This window comes from Chelonoidis abingdonii, chromosome 6 (genome assembly GCF_003597395.2).
Source record: "Chelonoidis abingdonii isolate Lonesome George chromosome 6, CheloAbing_2.0, whole genome shotgun sequence".
NCBI lineage: Eukaryota > Metazoa > Chordata > Testudines > Testudinidae > Chelonoidis > Chelonoidis abingdonii.
Window position 1 is genome coordinate 47,675,668 of NC_133774.1, and position 20,530 is coordinate 47,696,197.

The 20,530-nt window shown below is 42.4% G+C and overlaps 1 protein-coding gene across 1 annotated transcript in view; it reads right to left on the bottom strand.

The window, feature by feature from the left end:
- Positions 1–20,530, bottom strand: part of PDE8B (phosphodiesterase 8B) — a 172,728-nt gene that overhangs the window by 18,909 nt on the left and 133,289 nt on the right. The window contains exons 11-18 of the mRNA XM_075066999.1: positions 19,823–19,874; positions 10,035–10,112; positions 8,168–8,244; positions 7,308–7,472; positions 6,225–6,270; positions 5,630–5,765; positions 2,150–2,348; positions 786–1,003 (exon numbers count right to left, since the gene is read on the bottom strand). Coding sequence (XP_074923100.1) covers positions 786–1,003; positions 2,150–2,348; positions 5,630–5,765; positions 6,225–6,270; positions 7,308–7,472; positions 8,168–8,244; positions 10,035–10,112; positions 19,823–19,874 — 971 coding nt within the window. The remainder of the gene's footprint in view (positions 1–785; positions 1,004–2,149; positions 2,349–5,629; positions 5,766–6,224; positions 6,271–7,307; positions 7,473–8,167; positions 8,245–10,034; positions 10,113–19,822; positions 19,875–20,530) is intronic.

A 20,530-nucleotide genomic window follows, 5' to 3' on the forward strand; every position in this document is an offset into this window, starting at 1 on the left:
AGGCGAGAAGCCCTTCACAAGCTGACGGGTATGAGAGGGAAGTAACCCAGGGGAAGAAACCGCTAGTCAAGTGGTTCACCACAACCCCAGGGCCCCTGGGTTGGGACCTGGAGTAGAGGACGGGCCCAGGTCCCTCCCTCTCCACTCCCCTCCTCCAAGGACACTAGGGGAATGAGTAAGAACTGGTTCAGAGGCAAGCAATAGCGCCCTGAACCTACCCCAGAGAAGAGAAAGCGCGAGACCCAGCAGAACAGTACCGGCAATTTGCCACACAGGGGTTTTAGTGGCCTATAGACATTTTACATAACTTAAAACTAAATCAATAAAATTACAAGTCATTCATAAGATGCTATAACCTCAAAAGGGATGTGGTAAAGGATCTGTCTGAAATAAGCAGGAACAGGAAGTCAGCAGGGCACTCATAGAAATCTTTTTAAATAATTAAAGTTAGGTTCATTCCATACATATCCCAGAGTAATCAATACACAGAATTCAGTATTCCAGGGATAGTAACAATATATTTCCACAACCCCTCCTATTAACTTGGAGTTCTAGTCGGTTGGTTTTTTAAGTAATACCATATTCCACAAAATAATATGAAACATCTTTACATTTCCAAACATATCATTTGGAAAGCTGACATGGGGAAGAAAGAATTTTTTTTTTTAAATTGTCTATCGTATAGTTCTAGAAGTGATCAAGGCTTTTGTGCGAATTTTCTATATTAAACAAAAGTGGCATCTTCAGTGTATGCAAAAGGAATAAAATAAACACAGCAAGCTAACCTATCAATATTCTTGAAAATGTTGCATTTGTTGTCTTTAGCTGTAAGCTGGAACGCCAGTGCTGTATGGTGACTTTCCAATACAGCAGTGTCATTATAAAGTACAGCTAATTCACTTCCTGCATTGCATAGGAAAGAGTTGGTCCGTCCTGGGTGATCCACGTCATGAACTGTGGCAGCTATTAACGCAGCCACCTCATCTAAATGGTCAAGGTTTCCCTGCAAGAAAGAGTAAAACTACCATTATTCACCACCTAGTAAGTAATCACAATAAAATCTTTAGAACATCACTAGGTAAATATTGGAGTTCAAAGGTAAGCTCTTCAGAACAGAGGCCTTCTCTCCATGCGTGAGTTTCCCATTCACTGAGTGCTAAGAGTACCTTCTCCCCATCTCAAAACCACTTCTTCCAGGCAGCTTTTCTATTGTGTCTTCATCCCAGTGATCTCTCTGCACCTTCTTCTGTTGCAGCTGTTGTGCCATGTAGCATGTCTGACTGCGATGGTAAGCACCGTGCAGCAGGATTTCTATTTTGTGTTTTGCAAAGCACCAGGTACATACCAAAATACTCATGTTCTACAATTTCCATCAAAGAATTAAATATCATATTTCTGCCATTGACTTAAGTAAACTGAGATGTAGCAATCCCATTTAAAAATTTAATTTCTGAATCTGTCTTTCAGTTGGATTTTGACCATATAACTACAATATATTTTGGGGTAAGGAAACCAGATACTAACTTTTTCCTTTTGCTAAAAAATGGCTGAAGATGCCATTTTTCAAAGGGTAAACACAGATTGTTTCATGATTGCTTCAGCTACATTTCTGTGAATAAAGAAATGTTTCTAGAAGCAAGGGATTGGCAAGTCATTCTATCTAGAAGCCTTATAGCATTCAATTTCCTAAAATAACCCTGGAGAAAAAATAATGCCATTACCACTCCTGATCAGTATTCTCTCTGTATGAAACTAGGTTTATCACGTATATCTTCATGTAATTTCTTGACACTCTCCCACCCCATGCAAAATTTTCAAGAGATTACAGCTGTTGCTAATGAAGGGTGTGATCCTGCAATGCCTATTTGTTTAATTGCCTTTTTCACGTTAATAGTCCTATGGATTTCAGAGAAATTACTTGTGTTAGCAAAGACTGCAGGTTCAAAGGCTAGAGCAGACATGGGAAGCTAGAAGCATTATGTACTGGTTGCAAAGATGCCCAGCTCTACTGTGTGACTGTCAAGTACAAATATGTTATTTGTAACACGAGGCTGTCATGGACACATCTGTTAATGAACAAATAATCTGATTAGTCCTAAAGTATGTTTATTCAAGGGTCAAAGTAAAGAATTCACAATAGAAGTTGTACCTTAACTCTCTCCTTTCTGAGAAAGAATGCAGTAGCGTGCAAAACATCTGCTGCATGTGTGGAGTTGTGGTATGAGTTGGTGGAGTGGTAGTTGGCTTCAATCACCTGGAACCAGGCTCGTAGTGTTGCTTCTGAACAGTTTAAAAATTCACAGACCCCAAACCGGGCAAAAACTTTTAAACCCAAATAAACTAATGGCCTGGAAAACAAGTAAGGAGACAAGTATAATGGAAATGTAGCAAAGTAGAAAAAACACACGCATGCAAACAAATTAACAATTTCTATTGTGCATCATGTCTCCTGTTTGGCACATTCCCATTTTTTTTTAAAAACAAGTGTAAATAGATACCATTTAGTTTATCACATGACGATGATTCTTTAAGGCTCTGGTCAACCAGCAGTTATTTTACTACCCGTTCTGTCACTCTTTCAGACTTAAATTTAATCTGCTATGAAAAGCATCACAGAGCAAACAATGTTGCCAACTTCTTATGATTTTATTGGGAGTCTCATGGTGTTTTTCTTAAAACCTCAGCCCCTGGTGTCCTCTGATTATGTAACAATCTCAGCTTTCATTTAAAAAAAAAAAAGTGTAATCCTTATGGTCTTTGAGAAAAAACTTGAAAACATGACCCAAGTGTATCCTAACAGCTCAAAACCCAGTGGCAAATGAAAAGAACCCTCCTATTGTTTTTTTTTTAAATCTTATTATTTTTGGGGATCTGACTCATGGTTTTTAAATGCCTCGAGGTTGGCAATACTGTTTATCAACACTGCTCTGAATAGCTTGGAGCTTAAAGCCATTCCTTCCCTATACAGATGATGGACCACACTGACGAGATATCGAATGCATAAATTGTGCCTGCTTTGGGAGGACAGGACCACTTTTGGGGAGCGGAGCCTGGGAGCCCCATACACTGCTCAGCTTCTGAATTACTGTATTGATGAAGGACCAACTATAAGGCTCTTTAATCTAATGGATAAAGGCATAGCAGGAACCAATAATGAGATGTTAAAGCCTGGCAAACACAAATTAGAAATAAGGCACACACTATTAGCAGTGAGAGTGATTAACCACTGGAACAAACTACCAAGGGAAGCGGTGGATTCTTCATCTCTTGATGTCTTCAAATCAAGACTGTATGCCTATTGTAATAATTGGGGCCTGACCTACCTACCCAAAGCATGAGCCTAACTGTGAGAATGTGGATAAAATGTTATAGAATGTCATAATAGTTTATAACAAACGTTGATGGGGAAAGGAATGAAAAAGAGACATTCTAAATTAATCCAAACAAAGATGCCTACTGATCGAACTCAACGACTGTGCTGAATTAAGTCTCGTGAACAAGAGAAATGTGGGACCAGAAACCAATGGACTAAACTTGGTGTTGGAAATCAGGCTGAATTGATGGACAAGGGGTATTTCACCCATCACTTCCTTTTGGGGTCCTTAAAATAAAAGTAGCTGGCTGAGAGGCAGAAGTACAGGAAGGAAGGAGCTCAACCATCATAGCTGGCACCCTATCTATCTCCTGAGATCCACTGTGACACCACAGGGCCTTTGTCATCCTGATCTTGAGAAATGACCTGATCAGCCAGAAAAAAGGAGCCAAGGATATGCTGTTCAGGATCTAACTACTCAGTGGCTAGATCCTGAACACTATTTGGGGTGTGAGACTTTGATTCCTGCCCCCTCCTCCACTGTGTCTTTATCCTTCCGCACCTTTTTTCTTCTCTTTCCTATCCCTCTCCTTTTGCCTTCTGCTTAACAAGAGAGTCTGACTTAACTGGGTAAGATGGTATATTTTGCAGCATTTCTGTAAGCTTGTGACCAGAGAGGCAGCTAAAAGCAATGTTCTAAACAGCCCAACACCACTACCTGTTTGCCAGGTCATCAAGTGGGTATTAAGACCATGTGCTCTGACTGCGTTTCTCCAGCAGCAATGCTGCAAGTGACAGTCAGCACCAGAGACAGAAGCTACATTTTCTTTCTGTGCTGTTCTTTTCCCTCCTGTGTGTATTTGTCTCGTTTTATCTTCTAGGAAACGGGATCAGACTTCAACAGCAATAGCAACTCATCTCCACTAACTTTCTCCTCTTCTCCCAAAAAAGGACAGTTTTTTCCATCTTTAACACCACCTAAGACAGACACTGTCAGATGGAGGATGTGTTTCCTTCTAAAAACTCTGTACAGCTCAGGGAATGGGAATCAGGGATGTGTTAAAATGAAAGACCTGCATAATAATTTACATTTGAAATGCTTTAACAGTTTTTTCCTTCTTTTTCTGTAATGGAAGATTAAAAAGCTGTTTAATGGTGTGTTTTCACATGGGACTAAGCAGGCCGAGGCTCTGACCTTGAAACCCTGAGCTATGTTTAACTGTTGATTGTAGTACAGTGTCAGGGTTATGTTAACACCTTTGACTCTCTGGGCCCATTTATTCCATCAAAGTTAATACAACATACCTTTCTGGAAGGTGTCCTTTAGTGAAGCACAAATTATTCGGCTCAATAGAGGGCTAGCTGGGTAAAAGTGTATGCTCTGTGTTATACAGACCAAATCAGGGGTAGGCAACCTATGGCATAGGTGCCGAAGGCGGCACACGAGCTGATTTTCAGTGGCACTCACACTGCCCAGATCCTGGCTACCGGTCCGGAGGGCTCTGCATTTTAATTTAACTTTAAATGAAGCTTCTTAAACATTTTGAACCCTTATTAACTTTACATACAACAATAGTATAGTTATATATTATAGACTTATAGAAGGAGACCTTCTAAAAACGTTAAAATGTATTACCGGCATGCGAAACCTTAAATTAGCGTGAATAAATGAAGACTCGGCACAGCATTTCTGAAAGGTTGCTAACCCCTGGACTAGATGATCCAATAGTCCCCTCTGGCCTTAAAATCTATTAATCTATTGGGCCCAGTACTATTGCTCCCCTCCACTTATTTTTTTAAACCCTCAACACAGACCTGTCCCAGAGCCTGCTCTAATGGGGGTTTGCTGTTTCCTGCAGCACCATGAACAGCCTTCAGATACAAAATATACCTCAAAATCCTTTGTGGAAGAGTTGGTAAAAAAGGATTCAGTGGGGCATTTAGAAGGTAAAGGCAGCAGAGTATTCCAAACAGAATGTCTATGTGGAGAGGGAATTGGAGCAGGTAGGGGACAAGATCAATTGGTGAGGAAAGAATCCTGTAGGCCTGTGGGCGTTGAGATGAAGAGGAGACTGACAGGGTGAGGTGTCTGTACCCTTAGCATGGACACGGACTCTTTCTGGCCAGCTGTACTTGATTTCTGAAAACAGCATATTGACCTGTTTGCAAAGGAGCACAGTGACAACACGCACAACAAGGGAGAGTCTCTCTGAAAGGCCGATGCCAAAAAAACATAGTGAAACACACAGGGTTCCTTTGTGCCATAGATCACCTGACAGCTTCATTTATGGGTATGGATGTGACAGCTTTCTGTACCTTTTATTTGTAACAGCCTCCAGTTCAAAAATATTAAAGTCCCAGCTTTCTTCATTATCTAGTAACTGTGCGATACAAGGTGGTACATCGTTGACGGTAATTGGCACTGAAAGGTGACTATGGCTTTGGTTCATGTCTGTCAAAAGAGAATTTGGGAATGAAATTAATTATGGATTTTTACAAACTTTTATTTTATTTGCAGGATCCTTATTAGAAATTAATTCCTTCTGAAAGCACCAAGTTTAGAAATAACTTCAGGTACTGCAGTTTTTACATAAGTTTAGACATAAATCAAGAAGAGCAAACAAATCAAAGGATAACTTTTTACGGATAATTAACGATTAATTATTAAATAATTATTTTTCTTTTTAATTCTTTTCCAGTCTGGTTTCTAGATTTCTCAAATACATGATGTTGATTACTTGAACCTGCTTCAGTTCCAGACTAGAGACATTCTAACACTTGCCTTCAGATTACTGGGAAAACAACTTCCAAAGACAAATAATCAAATTGCAAACTAGTTTGGAATTCTAAATCAATGTTTGCAGCCAATGAAACACAACACAGGCAAAAAAAGTTTAACGTGGAAACTTACTCTTAGAAAATACATACTCATTTCCTGACAGTCTTCTCAAGCCATCCTGAAATAAAGATTCTATAAGTTGTAGGAAACCATTATCAAATATAAAGAACGCTTTACACTGTTTCACCATAGGAACTAGCCCTCGGTACCCAAAATATTGGTCATGTTTTGGTGAGTGCCTCAAGCAGCATATAGAGGTAGAAGTAACTACCAAGGGACTTAGAAGCTCCAACTCCATTTTCCTGGAGTTGAAAAGTTTGATAAAAAAACGTGGTAACTGCTACTGCAAGATTTCCTTTTTAATGACACAGGTCTAAAAGCAGGGGCACTCAGACTATTGAATACCACTGGTAGGAGGTCTCTAGAAAGGGTATTATTTGATCAACAATGTAATGGCCTCCTCTCATCCCCTTTCACTGATGGTTGCATGATTTTTTTTAATCGAATTCACAAATTTCACTTGTTTTGCATGTCAGTTATGCTATTTCCACAAGCGACCCATTCTGGGGCTCCAGGCCAACATTTGTAGGAAGAGGGTTTGAGATATTCCACTATGAAAATCCAGTGCAGGTTTGGTGCATACGGCAGTCTGGGCATGATAAAAGGATTAAAACAAGGGCTCCTTAGCAGGTCAGTTTTACAACTCTTGTGTAGTCACTAACTGAGTCAGGTGTATAATAATTGTTCAGTTTAATTGCAGTGCAGTGATTGGGTAACTCTGTCTTAAAAAATTTCAGGAACTTGGGATACAACTGATTAGGTGATTAATGTATGTAGTTTCCAATGGAACTAAAGAGTTAGTCACATACGAGTAGCAGTGTTTCCAAGCCAACTGACTGTTACTATTGCTGTTTTTCAATCTTCATGCTTACTGGTGCCTCTCGGGTCAACTTCACTGGTGTAGCCTAAATGCAAGGCAAGTAGGGAAAGCTGAATCGTAGTCCCCCCGACTACGAAGGTAAAGGCACTATAGCTGATGAATCCTCAGTCAGTCAGATGGAAGCAGGGATTCCCTTGCCCCAGTGGTGGAAGAAAGATACCCATGATGTCAGATCAGTTAGTTAATGTGTGTTTAAATTTTCTTTTCCTACTCACAGTCATCAGACCTCCAACAAGATCGCTTGTATGAGGATCTTCATCTTTGGTACCTAACTGAGGGGAGTAAAGTTCTGTTGTCCTTAAGATTTCCAAAACTCTGTCCAAAGCCTCTGCTACCGTGACAGGGCTGTTCTCCTGGGCAGTATTGATAATGTTAATAACCTGAGGGAGTGGGAGGGAAGAGTGAAACCAGATTGTTCCTTTCATGTTATTACACAATCTTAATCCCCACAACATTTAGTGACAGCATTCAGTATACTTTGTTATTTCACACTTTGTAGAGGTCCTATGGTCATCCCAAATACTAAGTATATTATATAAACAACCAGAGTCTAGATTTTCTGAATTTGAATTCCCCCTCCTTACATTCCATGGTTTTGCTGCTTTAAGCAGCAGATACGTGAAGAGAAACCTACTGAGGAACTAAGGGGACCAGGAGCCTGAGTGAAGAGTGGTGTGAATGCCTAGTCTAGGCATCCTTCTTAGAAGTTGTGTGTTTGGGCCCAAGGTAATGCCACCAGACTACTGAGACCCAATAAACTATGGGACTATACAGCTCTCCAGATAAAGAATCCAGGCCAGAACTCAAACATTGTGATTGTGGAGGCAAAGCTATGATTTTCTAAATGGCTCTCAATATAAAAGGAAGAGAAAACGGGCCACACAGATATTCTATCTCATGGCTATGATTTAGAAGGAGACCCCCAAAGAGGATATTTGTAACAAAGTAAATAAAATTGAGACACACAATTTCTACAGTCTCTTTGTTATAAAAACACCCACATATTTTTCTGCAAAGATAGTACCAAACCCTGAGTTTGTGGCATACAGTAGCAGTCAGTGATACATTTTTTTACCTTTGTGATGGGTGCTTCTATTGTCATTGAGTGGATTCTTGCCATCGATGAATACCGACGATTCTGTAAGCTTGGCGCTGAATTTGCATAAAATATACAGATTGAGATTCTGACACTGCACGTAGCACAGAACACATTTAAATGAGCGAGCCCTATGAGTCACTGGCACACAGACTGTCACTGGGATCAACCTAATAAAATATGCCCTTAGCTAGCCCAGGGGTTCGTAGTTGCTTAATGTCCTGCACATGAGGGTCCAGCAGGAAGCTATCAGCAGTCACTAGCACCACCACTGTAGCTGATTCAGTTGAGTACTGTATATATTCGTTCATAAGCTGAATTTTTTAGTAAAAAAGGGAAGCACCAAAGAAGGGGGTCGGCTTATGAACAGGTATAGAGAGGGAGAGGTGGGACACAGCCCCTCCCCTCAACAGAGGGAGCAAGGAGAGGCAGCACAACCAGCAGAGCCAGAAGAGAATAGGCGGGGCCAGAGTCTCTCCACTTCTGTCCATGCTGCTCTCCCCCAGCCTCTGAAGCAGGTGCAGCTCCGGGGCTGGCAGGCTGCAGCCACGCCGCCCGGCCTAGCCCGCCAGAGCAGGCTGCGGTCATGCTGTCCAGCCTGCCGGAGCAGCTCCAGCCAGGCCAGAGACATCCTCCCCTGGCCCTCCCCAAATAAGGTGGGAAGGGATGGGATGGGGAGAGTGTGGGCGTCCCGGGCTAGGGGTGGGGTCATGTGGGGGGTGATCACAGGGGTTAATCCCCTAGTCCCTAGCTTCTCCCCCCAAAAAACATTTCCCTACCAGTTGCCATCCCGGCCCGTCAGGGTAAGCCGCTGGCACGCCAGGACAGTTTTGTTTACTTAGGTTTACCTCTGTGCCTGTGGACGCTCGAGGTAAAAACAAACCATCTCGGCCCACCAGCAGCTTATCTTGATGGCCCAGGAGCCAAAGTTTGCCGATCCCTGAATTATAGGGTTGGCTTATGAACGGGTCATAAACATTTTCCATTTTTACTTATCCATCTTGGGGAGGTCGGCTTATAAATGAACTGGCTTATGATTGAGTATAGGGTATATTGGTGCCTATTATTAGGGGCTTATCTACATGGGAATACTCAGGAAAATTAATCTGTTAACTGAAGCTGTAATTTTAATGGATTAGTTTAAACCACATTAAATCCCTGTGTGGACACTCTCCTTCAGAATTAAAATAGCCTTAATTCAGTTTAGCTTTTCTTTCAACTCTCCCTTTGTTTGTTTCACACCCTGAACCCTCAGACTCTGCCTGACCACAGCCAGGCTTTTAGATCTCTTTAAACTATGATTACTTGGGAGTGTGTGCAAATGAGTATAAATGGTGGAAGAAGCCTCTAGCATCACCATCCTCGCATCCTATCACAGTGGCCATCCACAAATGGGATAAGGAGCGAGTCTTAGCCAGTAGCAGTACAGGCCCCTGTGGGCTGAAGACCCCCACCCAGGCCCCGGCATTGGCCAGTGAAGCTGAACAAGCATAGGAGCACAAGCTGCATCCTTTCACAGGGGGCACTCCATCATGCATTCTTCCAGAACCCTCCTACCCCTGCTGCAGCACAGCCACGCCTCACCTTCATGCAGGCTGTACATGACCATACACTATACTGCAAAGTTAGTGTCCACTGCTGCTTTGGGAACTACCTCAAAATTCAACATAAATGGATAACAAAAACGTTGGAAGAAATGTCAAAGGTCACTTGTGTGTCTCTCCATCAGTAGCTCAGGAGAAGGCTGTTCAGTGCATCTGTCCTGTTTAACTCTGTATTTTGATTGCTCAGGTCACTTGCTTTCTGTATTTCTAACTGTATTCTTTTTGGATTTCTATTTTCTTACCATCGCTGCTTCGAGATGTTATTGATTTGACATCAATTGATTCTTTCCTCCTGTTCTTGCATCTGAAGGAGTGGGATTCTAGAAATATAAAATGAAAACTTTAAAATGACAACAATAATAAATACACTGCTCTTCTACTGCCCCTTCCATCTTAAAATCCCAAAGCTCATTATCTTCAGTCCCCTGTGAGGCAGGGAGATATTGCTAGCTCCATTATACAGATAAATGGAGGCAGAGACAGATTAAGGCCAGATTTCTAAAGATGCAGAGAGGTGCCTAGTGGGATTTTCAAAATTGCCCTGAGGGTAGGTTTTGTTAAATAATTGAAATCAATGGGAGTTCGGTTTAAATACTTAAAATCTTGCCCAGGGCAACTAATACCCATTGCAATCAATTGGAGTTAGGTTCTTATGCAGTTTTGAAAATTCCACTAGGTGTCGATCTGCTTCTTTAGGAGCCTAAATACCTTTGAAATCTGACCCTTAGTAACTTGCCCAAGATCACCCAGGAAGTTGCTGCACATGAAAGACAAGCTGCTTAGCCCTGGTCTACAGTACAAGTTTAGGTTGAATTTAGCAGCCTTAGATCGCTTTACCCTGCACCCATCCACACGACAAAGCCATTATTTTCGACTTAAAGGGCTGTTAAAATCACTCTCTCTACTCCTCCCCTGATAAGGGGATTAGTGCTGAAATCGACCTTGCCGGGTCAAATTTGGGGTAGTGTGAATGCAATTTGACAGTATTGGCCTCCAGGAGCTATCCCAGAGTGCTCCATTGTGACCGCTGTGGACAGCACTCTCAACTCAGATGCACTGTCCAGGTAGACAGGAAAAGGCCCAGGAACTTTTGAATCTCATTTCCTGTTTGGCCAGCATGGCAATCTACAGGTGAGTGCAGATCTCATCAGCAGAGATGACCATGATAGAGTTCCAGAATCGCAAAAGAGCCCCAGCATGGACCAATTGGGAGGTACGGGATCTGATCGCTGTAGGGGGAGATGAATCCGTGCTATCAGAACTCCGTTCCAAAAGATGAAATGCCCAAACATTTGAAAAAATCTCAAAGGGCATGAAGGACAGACACTATAAGACAGACCCACAGCAGTGCTGCGTGAAACTTAAGGAGCTGAGGTAAGCCTACCAAAAAAACAGAGAGGCAAACAGCCACTCTGGGTTAGAGCCCCAGACATGCCGTTTCTCCGATGAGCTGCATGCCATTCTAGGTGGTGCAGCCAGAACTCTGTCAATGAAGTAGCACGCAACAGGATGCAGATTATGGGGACAAGGAAGATGATGAGGACGAGGTTGATGATAGCTCACAGCAAGGAAGCGGAGAAACCATTTTCCCCAACAGCCAGGAACTGTTTCTCACCCTGGACCTGTCAGTACCCCCTGAACCCACCCAAGGCTGCCTCCAGGATCCATCAGGTGGAGAAAGATCCTCTGGTGAGTGTACCTTTGTAAATATTATACATGGTTTAAAAGCAAACATGTTTAATGATTAATTTGTCCTGGTATTCGCAGCCAGTACAGCTACTGGAAAAGTCTGCTAACATGCCTGGGGATGGAGTGGAAATCCTCCAGGGACATCTCCATAAAACTCTCCTGGATGTACTCCCAAAGCCTTTGCAAAAGGTTTCTGGGGAGGGCAGCCTTATTCTGTCCTCCACAGTAGGACACTTTACCACGCCAGGCCAGTAGCACGTAGTCTGGAATCTTTGCATAGCAAAGCACGGCAGCGTATGGTCCCAGTGTTTGCTGGCATTCAAACAACATCTGTTCTTTATCTCTCTGTGTTATCCTCAGGAGAGTGATATCATTCCTGGTCACCTGGTTGAAATAGGGTGATTTTATTAAGGGAACATTCAGAGGTACCTGTTCCTGCTGGGCTGTTTGCCTGTGGCTGAACAAAAATGTTCCCTGCTGTTACCCATGCGGTAGGGGGAGGGGTGAAGTGATCATCCCAGAGAATTGGGTGTGTGTGGGGGGAGGGGGGTTAGTTGGGTTTGTGCTGCATGTTAACCCGAAAACCACAGCCCCTCTTCCTTTTAAATGGCCAACCCAATGGCTGGTATGGGAAATGAGGCCACTGCTGTTTGAAACCATTCCCACATATTATAAAAGTTAAAGAAGCCAAAAGACTGTCTTACCATGGCTGCCTGCAAGCCAAATCTGTTGCCTGGCCCTGCGTGAAAGTTCTGACACCAAACCGGCATACCCTCAATAAGAGGCAAAATGCGACCTTGTACCGAAAGCACATGTACTATGTAATGTTAACAGAAAGGTTTACCATGAAAGAATCTACCCATTGTTCTCTAAAATGTGTCTTTAACTACTAATCACATTTTTTCCCTCCATCAGCTTCATGTGTTTCAACGCTCAGACTATCTTCTTCCCAGAGGCTAGCGAAGATTAGAGGGCGAAAAAAAACTGCACTCACAATGAAATGTTCTGAGCTCATGCAGTCCTCCCACATTGAAAGAGCCCAGAATGCGTGGACGCAGACAATGTCAGAGTCCAGGAAAGCACAATATGAATGCGAGGACAGGTGGCAGGCTGAAGATAATAAGTGGCGGGCTGAGGATGATAGGTGGTGTCAGCTTGGTGACAGAAGACAAGAGGTAATGCTGAGGCTACTGGAGGAACAAACTGATATGCTCTGGCCTATGACTGAGGTTCAGGAAAGGCAGCTTGAGCACAGACCACCACTACAGCCCCTGTGTAACCAACCACCCTCCTCCCCAAGTTCCATATAGTCTCCTCACCCAGACGCCCAAGAACGCAGTGGGGGGGCCTCCAGGCACCCAACCACTCCATCCCAGAGGACTGCCCAAGCAACCAAAAGCTGGCATTCAATAAGTTTTAAAGTGCAATGTGGCCTTGTCCTTCCCTCCTCCCCCAACCCACCTGGTGGCTTCCCTCCTCCCCCATCCCTCCCGGGCTACCTTCGCAGTTATCCCCCATTTGTGTGATGAATTAATAACGAATGCATGAATGTGAAGGAACAATGACTTTATTGCCTCTGCAAGCGGTGATCAAAGGGGGGAGGGTAGGGTGGTTAGCTTACAGGGAAATAGAGTGAACCAAGGGGGTGAGGGGGCATTCATCTAGGAGAAACAAAACAGAACTTTCACACTGTAGCCTGGCCAGTCATGAAACTGGTTTTCAAAGCTTCTCTGATGCACACCGCGCCCTCCTGTACTCTTCTAACTGTCCTGGTATCTGTCTGCATGTAATCAGTGGCCAGACAATTTGCCTCAACCTCCCACCCCACCATAAACATCTCCCCCTTACTCTCATAGATATTGTGAAGCACACAGCAAGCGGTAATTACAATGGGAATATTGGTTTCGCTGAGGTCTACCCGAGTCTGTAAACTGCGCCAGCGTGCTTTTAAACATCCAAATGCACATTCTACCACCATTCCACACTTGCTCAGCCTATAGTTGAACAGCTCCTGACTACTACCCAGGCTGCCTGTGTACAGCTTCATGAGCCATGGCATTAAGGGTTAGGCTGGGTCCCCAAGGATAACTATGGGCATTTCAACATCCTCAACGGTTATTTTCTGGTCTGGGAAGAAAGTCCCTTGCTGCAGCTTTTGAAACAGACCAGAGGTCCTGAAGATGTAAGCGTCATGCACCTTTCCCAGCCATCCCACGTTGATGTTGGTGAAATGTCCCTTGTGATCCACCAGTGCTTGCAGCACCATTGAAAAGTATCCCTTGCGGTTTATGTACTCACTGGCTTGGTGCTCTGGTGCCAAGATAGGGATATGGGTTCCGTCTATCGCCCCACCACAGTTAGGGAATCCCATTGCAGCAAAGCCATCCCCTATAACCTGCACATTTCCCAGATTCACTACCCTTGATATCAGCAACTCTTTGGTTGCATTGGCTACTTGGACACAGCAGCCCTCACAGTAGATTTGCCCACTCCAAACTGATTCCTGACTGACCAGTAGCTATCTGGCATTGCAAGCTTCCACAGGGCTATTGCCACTCGCTTGTGAACTGTGAGGGCTGCTCTCATCTTGGTATTCTTTTGCTTTCCCCTGCCCTGAAGCACGTCACAAAGTTCCATGAAAGTGCCCTTACACATGCAAAAGTTTCGCAGCTACTGGGAATCATCCCAGACATGCAACACTATTCGGTCCCACTAGTCTGTGCTTGTTTCTTGGGCCCAGAATCAGCATTCCACGGCATGAACCTGCCCCATTAACACCATGATGTCCACATTGCTGGGACCTGTACTTTGAGAGAAGTCTGTGTCCATGTCCTCATCATTCTCGTCACTGTGCTGCTGTCGCCTCCTCACCTGGTTTTGCTTTTGCAGGTTCTGGTTCTGCATATACTGCAGGATAATGTGTGTGGGGTTTACAGTGCTCATAATTTCAGTGGTGATCTGAGCAGGCTCCATGCTTGCCATGCTATGGTGTCTGCACTGAAAAAAGGCGCAAAACGATTGTCTGCTGTTGCTCTGACAGAGGGAGGGGTGACTGGTGACATGGCTTTCAGGGTTGTCACACAGAATGGTCCCCTCAAGGACTGAACTCAAAATCCTGGGTTTAGCAGGCCAGTGCTCAAACCACTGAGGTATCCCTCCCCACACTATTCATGGAGGAAGAGGGGAGCAAATGAATACAAAACAAATCTGGTCTCTTTATTGTTTTGAGCCACTCCATCTCTCTTATACATCTTAGGTTGGCAGCAGACGGTGCAGTATAACTGTTGGCCATCGTCATCTCCGGCTGCTTGCCAGAAGACGGTGCAATATGACTGCTGGCCATCGTCATCTCCCATTTATGTCCAGGGGCCCTGGACTGACCTCACCGAGGTCAGCTAAAAGAGCACCCAGGAGATGACGACGATGGCTACCAGTCATAATGCACCATCTGCTGCCAAAAGGCAATGAGCTGCTGCTGTGTAGCACTGCAGTACCGCATCTGCCAGCAGCACTCAAGAGACATATGGTGACAGTGAGCTGAGCGGCTCCATGCTTGCTGTGGTATGTCATCTGTACAGGTAACTCAGGAAAAAAGGCGAAAAACCATTTATTGCCGTTACTTTCATGGGAAGAGGAAGAGGGGGCTGATAACATTTACCCAGAACCACTCGCGACAATGTTTTTGCCCCATCAGGCATTGGGAATTCAACCCAGAATTCCCATAGGCGGCGGAGACTGGGGGAACTGTGGGATAGCTACCCACAGTGCAATGCTCCAAAAGTCAACGGTAGCCTTGCTACTGTGGATGCACTCCGCTGACTTAATAGTCTTAATGGTCTTAAGTGGAGTCACACACAATTGACTATATAAAATCGATTTCTAAAAAATCGACTTCTATAAATTGATCTAATTTCGTAGTGTAGACATACTGTTGGTCTCCTAACTCCCAGTCCTGTTCTTTAACCAGAAGACTGTCCTGCCTCTCCACACAGAACTGAGCTGGACATTTTTTTATTGCATTGAATATTTATATTAAAAAAAGAAAGAATTACAGTGATTGTTTTTAAATCAAGTCAATTGCTGCCAAGCAATTAGCTACAAACCAAACTACCATTCCTGACATTGACGAGAGAGAAAATTCCCATCTATCAGACCAAGAAATAGTCAGATAAAAACAGATGCACTTTACATGCCTCATGATAATCTCAAAAGGATAATATGGTAAAATTCTAGATTTTTCTTCCAGATACATGACCACAGTTTACTTTACATTGTAAAATAGTTTCCATTTATTTATCTATACATATTTCTAAAATGCCCATCATTGTAGTATCAGAAGAGCCAGTCAGTCACAGATCACAGAGAACTAAAGGATAATGATAAAGGATAATAATAATTTAAAGGATTAAGACCATCATTAAATTGATATTTATTAACTTCATGTGATGCTGGAGGTATGCATCTAATGTGAACAGACAATAGTATAAAGATATAAATATTATAACGTACACAGTACTGTTGGTTGGAAGCTTAATGGTATATGATTTTACTAAAATGTCTTAGAATTTAAAGACATGTAAACTATTGATATAGTAAATATTGTAAAGGGACTAAAATTGTTCAAAAGTTTGTCATAAGACTGATCTTTAGATGCAGTGATTCAGTGGCACTAAAAAGTTAGGTCAACCCAACTACGTCCCTCAGAGGTGTGAAAAATCTATATCCCTAAGTGACACAGTTAAGATGACTTCACCCCGATGTAGACAGCACTAGGTTGATGAAAGTATTCTTTCACTGACCTAGCTACTGCATCTCGGGAGGTGGATTATCTACGCCAACAGGAGAACCTCTCCCCTGGTGTAGGCAGTATCTTCACTGTGTCAGCTCTGCTACTGTAGCATATCAAGTGTAGACAAGCCCTGAGAGTAGCTTTTTCCCATTAGAGGTCCAAGGTTACTTTAAAGTCCCCAAATTTCCTGTACAAGCAGGTGACAGGGTTTTATCTTATTCCACACAGTGGTGAAAGTTTGAAAGCCACTTTCCTGAATTTACTGAGTTGCATTAAGGGATCAAGATCCCAGCTCCTCTGTTACATTCTTGCTACAGGTTGTGATTACTGCTACTGATTGGGTTTTTACACCTACAAATTATGCATGGAGCTGTACCATCATCCCTTCTCCCCACCTGTTTGTTCACACACCTGCTCAGTCTGGTCTTTAGGTCCCAATCCTGCATGCACTTATGCAAGTGCATATGTTTAAACATCTGAGTATTCCTATTGACTTCAGCAGGACTACACAGATGCTTCAGCTCAAGCATTATACAACAACCCTATGCAGGACTGGGGCCTTAGATTGTAAAGTCAGCTGAGGCAGGGACCACCATTTACTATATGTTTGTACAATGCCTAGTACAATGGGGTCCTGGCCTGGCTGAGGCCTTCAGGTTCTAACAGAATATAATAAATAATCAAATAATGGTCAAATTCATCACTGGTGTTAGCAGGAGCAACTAGCAAACTCAGTGGAGTTGAGACTACTTAGCTAGTGATGTATTTGGCCCTGTGTTGTATTTTGACCAAATGCATATAACCCAACAACCATCATGGGGAGGCGGAGGGGAGGGGGGATTCTGAGAATGGCTACAAAACCCCCACACTTTTTAAAAAACAAAGAGTGAAACCAGGCACTTTATGCTTACCCCCACTGAACTGAAGTCTTTGCTAATAGGTTAATACCATACTTAAAACGTTTGCTAAATTCTGAGATGGAATATAATTAAGGTACAGTTATGCGGCAAAAGTGTGATTTGTTGGCACGTAACCATAAACATCCCAAAGCAAGAAATAAGAGGCAACTTAAAATAAAGCCACTGCAAGGAGATGGGTGAGTTTGAAGCACTAGTCTTGCTTTCTAGAAGAATGAAGTAGGTGCCCACGTGAAGAGAGCAAGATGACCTTTGTCGAGGTCACAAGAACCTCAGCAGAGATTGATGTGTGGTGAAATCCTGGGGTGGAATAAGTCATGATGTTAAGGTCAAGATTGAGATGCAATGACAACTTTGGTGGAGGAAGACTGCCTAGCATTGGCCTTTAGCGAACCATCAATGTCTTGTTTGCATGAGCAGACACAGTACATAAAGAAGATTTTATACAAACGCAACAACTTTAATAGAAAACGTCTGTTGAACATTGAGATGAAGATTTATTTATGACTTGGTGATTAGAAGGTCTCCTACTGTAGATACATTTTCAATGAATCATGACAACTTCAAGATTTTCTATTTTCATTGCACTCCATAATCACCAACATGACTTCATTCAGTGTGCCTTCCTGTTCTCACTGAGCTCTGTCACATGGAGACGGTGGGATCAAAATGTATTACAGAAGCTGTAAAATATACTAGTAAACAGTAGCATTGTGACCATTTCAGCGTTCTGCAATTTGAATCACAGGCATTCCCATCTTCCCTCGTTCCCAGATTCTATAGCCAGTAAAGGAAAGGTGGAAAAGAACGATGCCATTTATTGTAATAAATAAATATTGTGGTAGGAGCAAATAGCATAACACAACATGAATCATTTTTTATGGCAGTGATTGGAATAGGAACAGGAAATTGCACACGGTTTTACTACTACTATTGCTATCTTACACCATAAATATCTCAGTGTTTTACAAATATTAATAAACGTCCTTAAAAGGTAGGTAAGGGATCACTTCAACCACTACTGGAAAACAGTGACCCTCTAAATGAAATACAGGAGCTATTTAACAGTGCACAGCAGCACTCCGCCATGATTTGGGGCAGGAAAGGTTTAGGTACTACACCCAAAAACTCTGATGATGGGGGAAGTATAAGAACCTACGAGAGTCAAACAGAAAAGGGAAGAAAGCTGTATCTGTTTAAAACAGCAGATCATTTAGATCAATAAAAGATGTTTACAACCCTAAAAACTGATCTTGTGCCCCTTCTTCCTCAGATAAAGCACTTTTATTACCTAACAGTGCATGTTTTCTGAACAAGTGAATGTCTTAGCTTCCCCTGGATACTAGGATACATTGAATAACTTCTGGGACAAACCTTTGGCTGAGAACTTGAACATGATAACTTTCTGCAAGGAGACTATATGTACAGAATCAGAATCTTAGGACTGGAAGAGACCTCAAGAGGTCTTCTAGTCCAGTCTCCATCACTTAAGGCAGAACTAAATATTATCTAGAACCTCCCTATCTTACCTGCTCTTGAAAATCTCCAACAATAGAGATTCCACAACCTCCCTAGGCAATTTATTCTAGTGCTTACCACCCTGACAGTTAAGAAGTTTTTCCCAAAGTCCACCCGAAACCACCCTTGCTGTAGTTTAAGCCCATTGCTTCTTGCCCTATCCTCAGAGGTTAACGAGAACGATTCTCCTCCCTCTTCCTTGTAACAACCTTTTATGTATGTAACTTACTTACATGGAAATTACCAGTAACTGCGTAATGAATGCATTTTACATTTCATTCACTATTAAATTTTAACTGTCCTTAAATGATGTAAAGGAAAGTTGAAAAACAGTTAAAATTAATACAATTTGTCTTGTAACCAAACAACATGACATGGGGTAGTAAACCTAAGAAACGCAGGCAAAGGAACCAATGTCAGATTAGGAATTAGAAAGCAGGAATTCCCAACTTTCAGTCCTGTATTCAACATCTCATTCTCAACACCAAGAACACACCAGAACTGGCTCTTTAGAGGAGAGTCAGCCATACATAGAAAAGTTTTAGTGACCCATTTGCTTTTCTTACAGCCCTTTGATGGTCCTTACTTGGAAGTAGGGTGACCAGACAGCAAATATGAAAAATCGGGACAGGGGTGGCAGATAATAGGAGCTTACATAAGAAAAAGACCCCATAATCAGGACTGTCCCTATAAAATCAGGACATCTCATCACCCTACTTGGAAGGCATTAGGCCAAATCCTCCATTGGCATAAATCAGTATAGCACCCTTCAGTTCAGGCAGTGGATCTATGCCAATTTATACCAGCTAAAGATCTGACCCACTATTAAATACAACTACAACTATTGTATTTTAACTCTGAGCACTGGCTAAGTGCTCTATGCCATAAGGTAATATAAAAGTGGGGACTGTTACTCAAAACTTGTTTATAAGTGATGCACATTGTTTAGCAGTACATTGCCAGTTGGCCTCAGTCAGTCATGGGCCAGCCCCTCTGATGGGGTAACACCACTGGACTGAACAGAATGGAGCTACACTGATTTATACTAGCAAAGAATCTGGCCTCATTTTGTTTTTAAAATGAAGACGCATATATAGATAAATGATCATATTCTAACCTGCCTGTGAATTGTCTCCTGCATACTTCTCATCACGATGAATCTTGTAGAGCTGAAGTGGTATCAAAAGTAAAATATGTAAAAAAGAAAACATTTAAAAGGGTTACATTTAATATGATCCTTAACAAGCATTGTCTGTTCAATTATTTGCAAAAATTCTTTTAAAAAGTTTCTATAGATATAATTGCATTCTAAGAAGAAAGAGCAACAATGTCAGAAGCAACAAGCACATGGCACAGGAAATTACAGATACTGTTGTGCTTTTATGCATTATGAGTGCTTTTCTGTTTGATGTCTGTGACTGTAAGGGAACAGACATTCATTTTTAATTGTGTTTTCCTAAGTCAGTCACTCTAAAATAGTGACTTCCCTCAAGTAAAAAATAAAAATATCAGGTACTTTTTGACTACTCTACTGTAATTTAAAAACTGCTTTCCTGGTACTGTATAAACCAATTTTGCAAGTCCATTTTCAAGGACCAGTGATGCACTGGCCTTGTGAAAAATCTTTTGGGTGGGGAAATTACCTGATTCTGATGAAATTTGCTGCATGCTCCTGGATAATGTTTAATCATCTTCATTGATCCTAAGATTACTAAGGTCTTTTTTTCTTTTTTTGCTACTGGAGCGCACCAGATTGCTCCACTCTGTGTTTAAAATATTTCTCTAGGGCAAAATATCATCACTCCCTTACTAAGTTTTCACATAA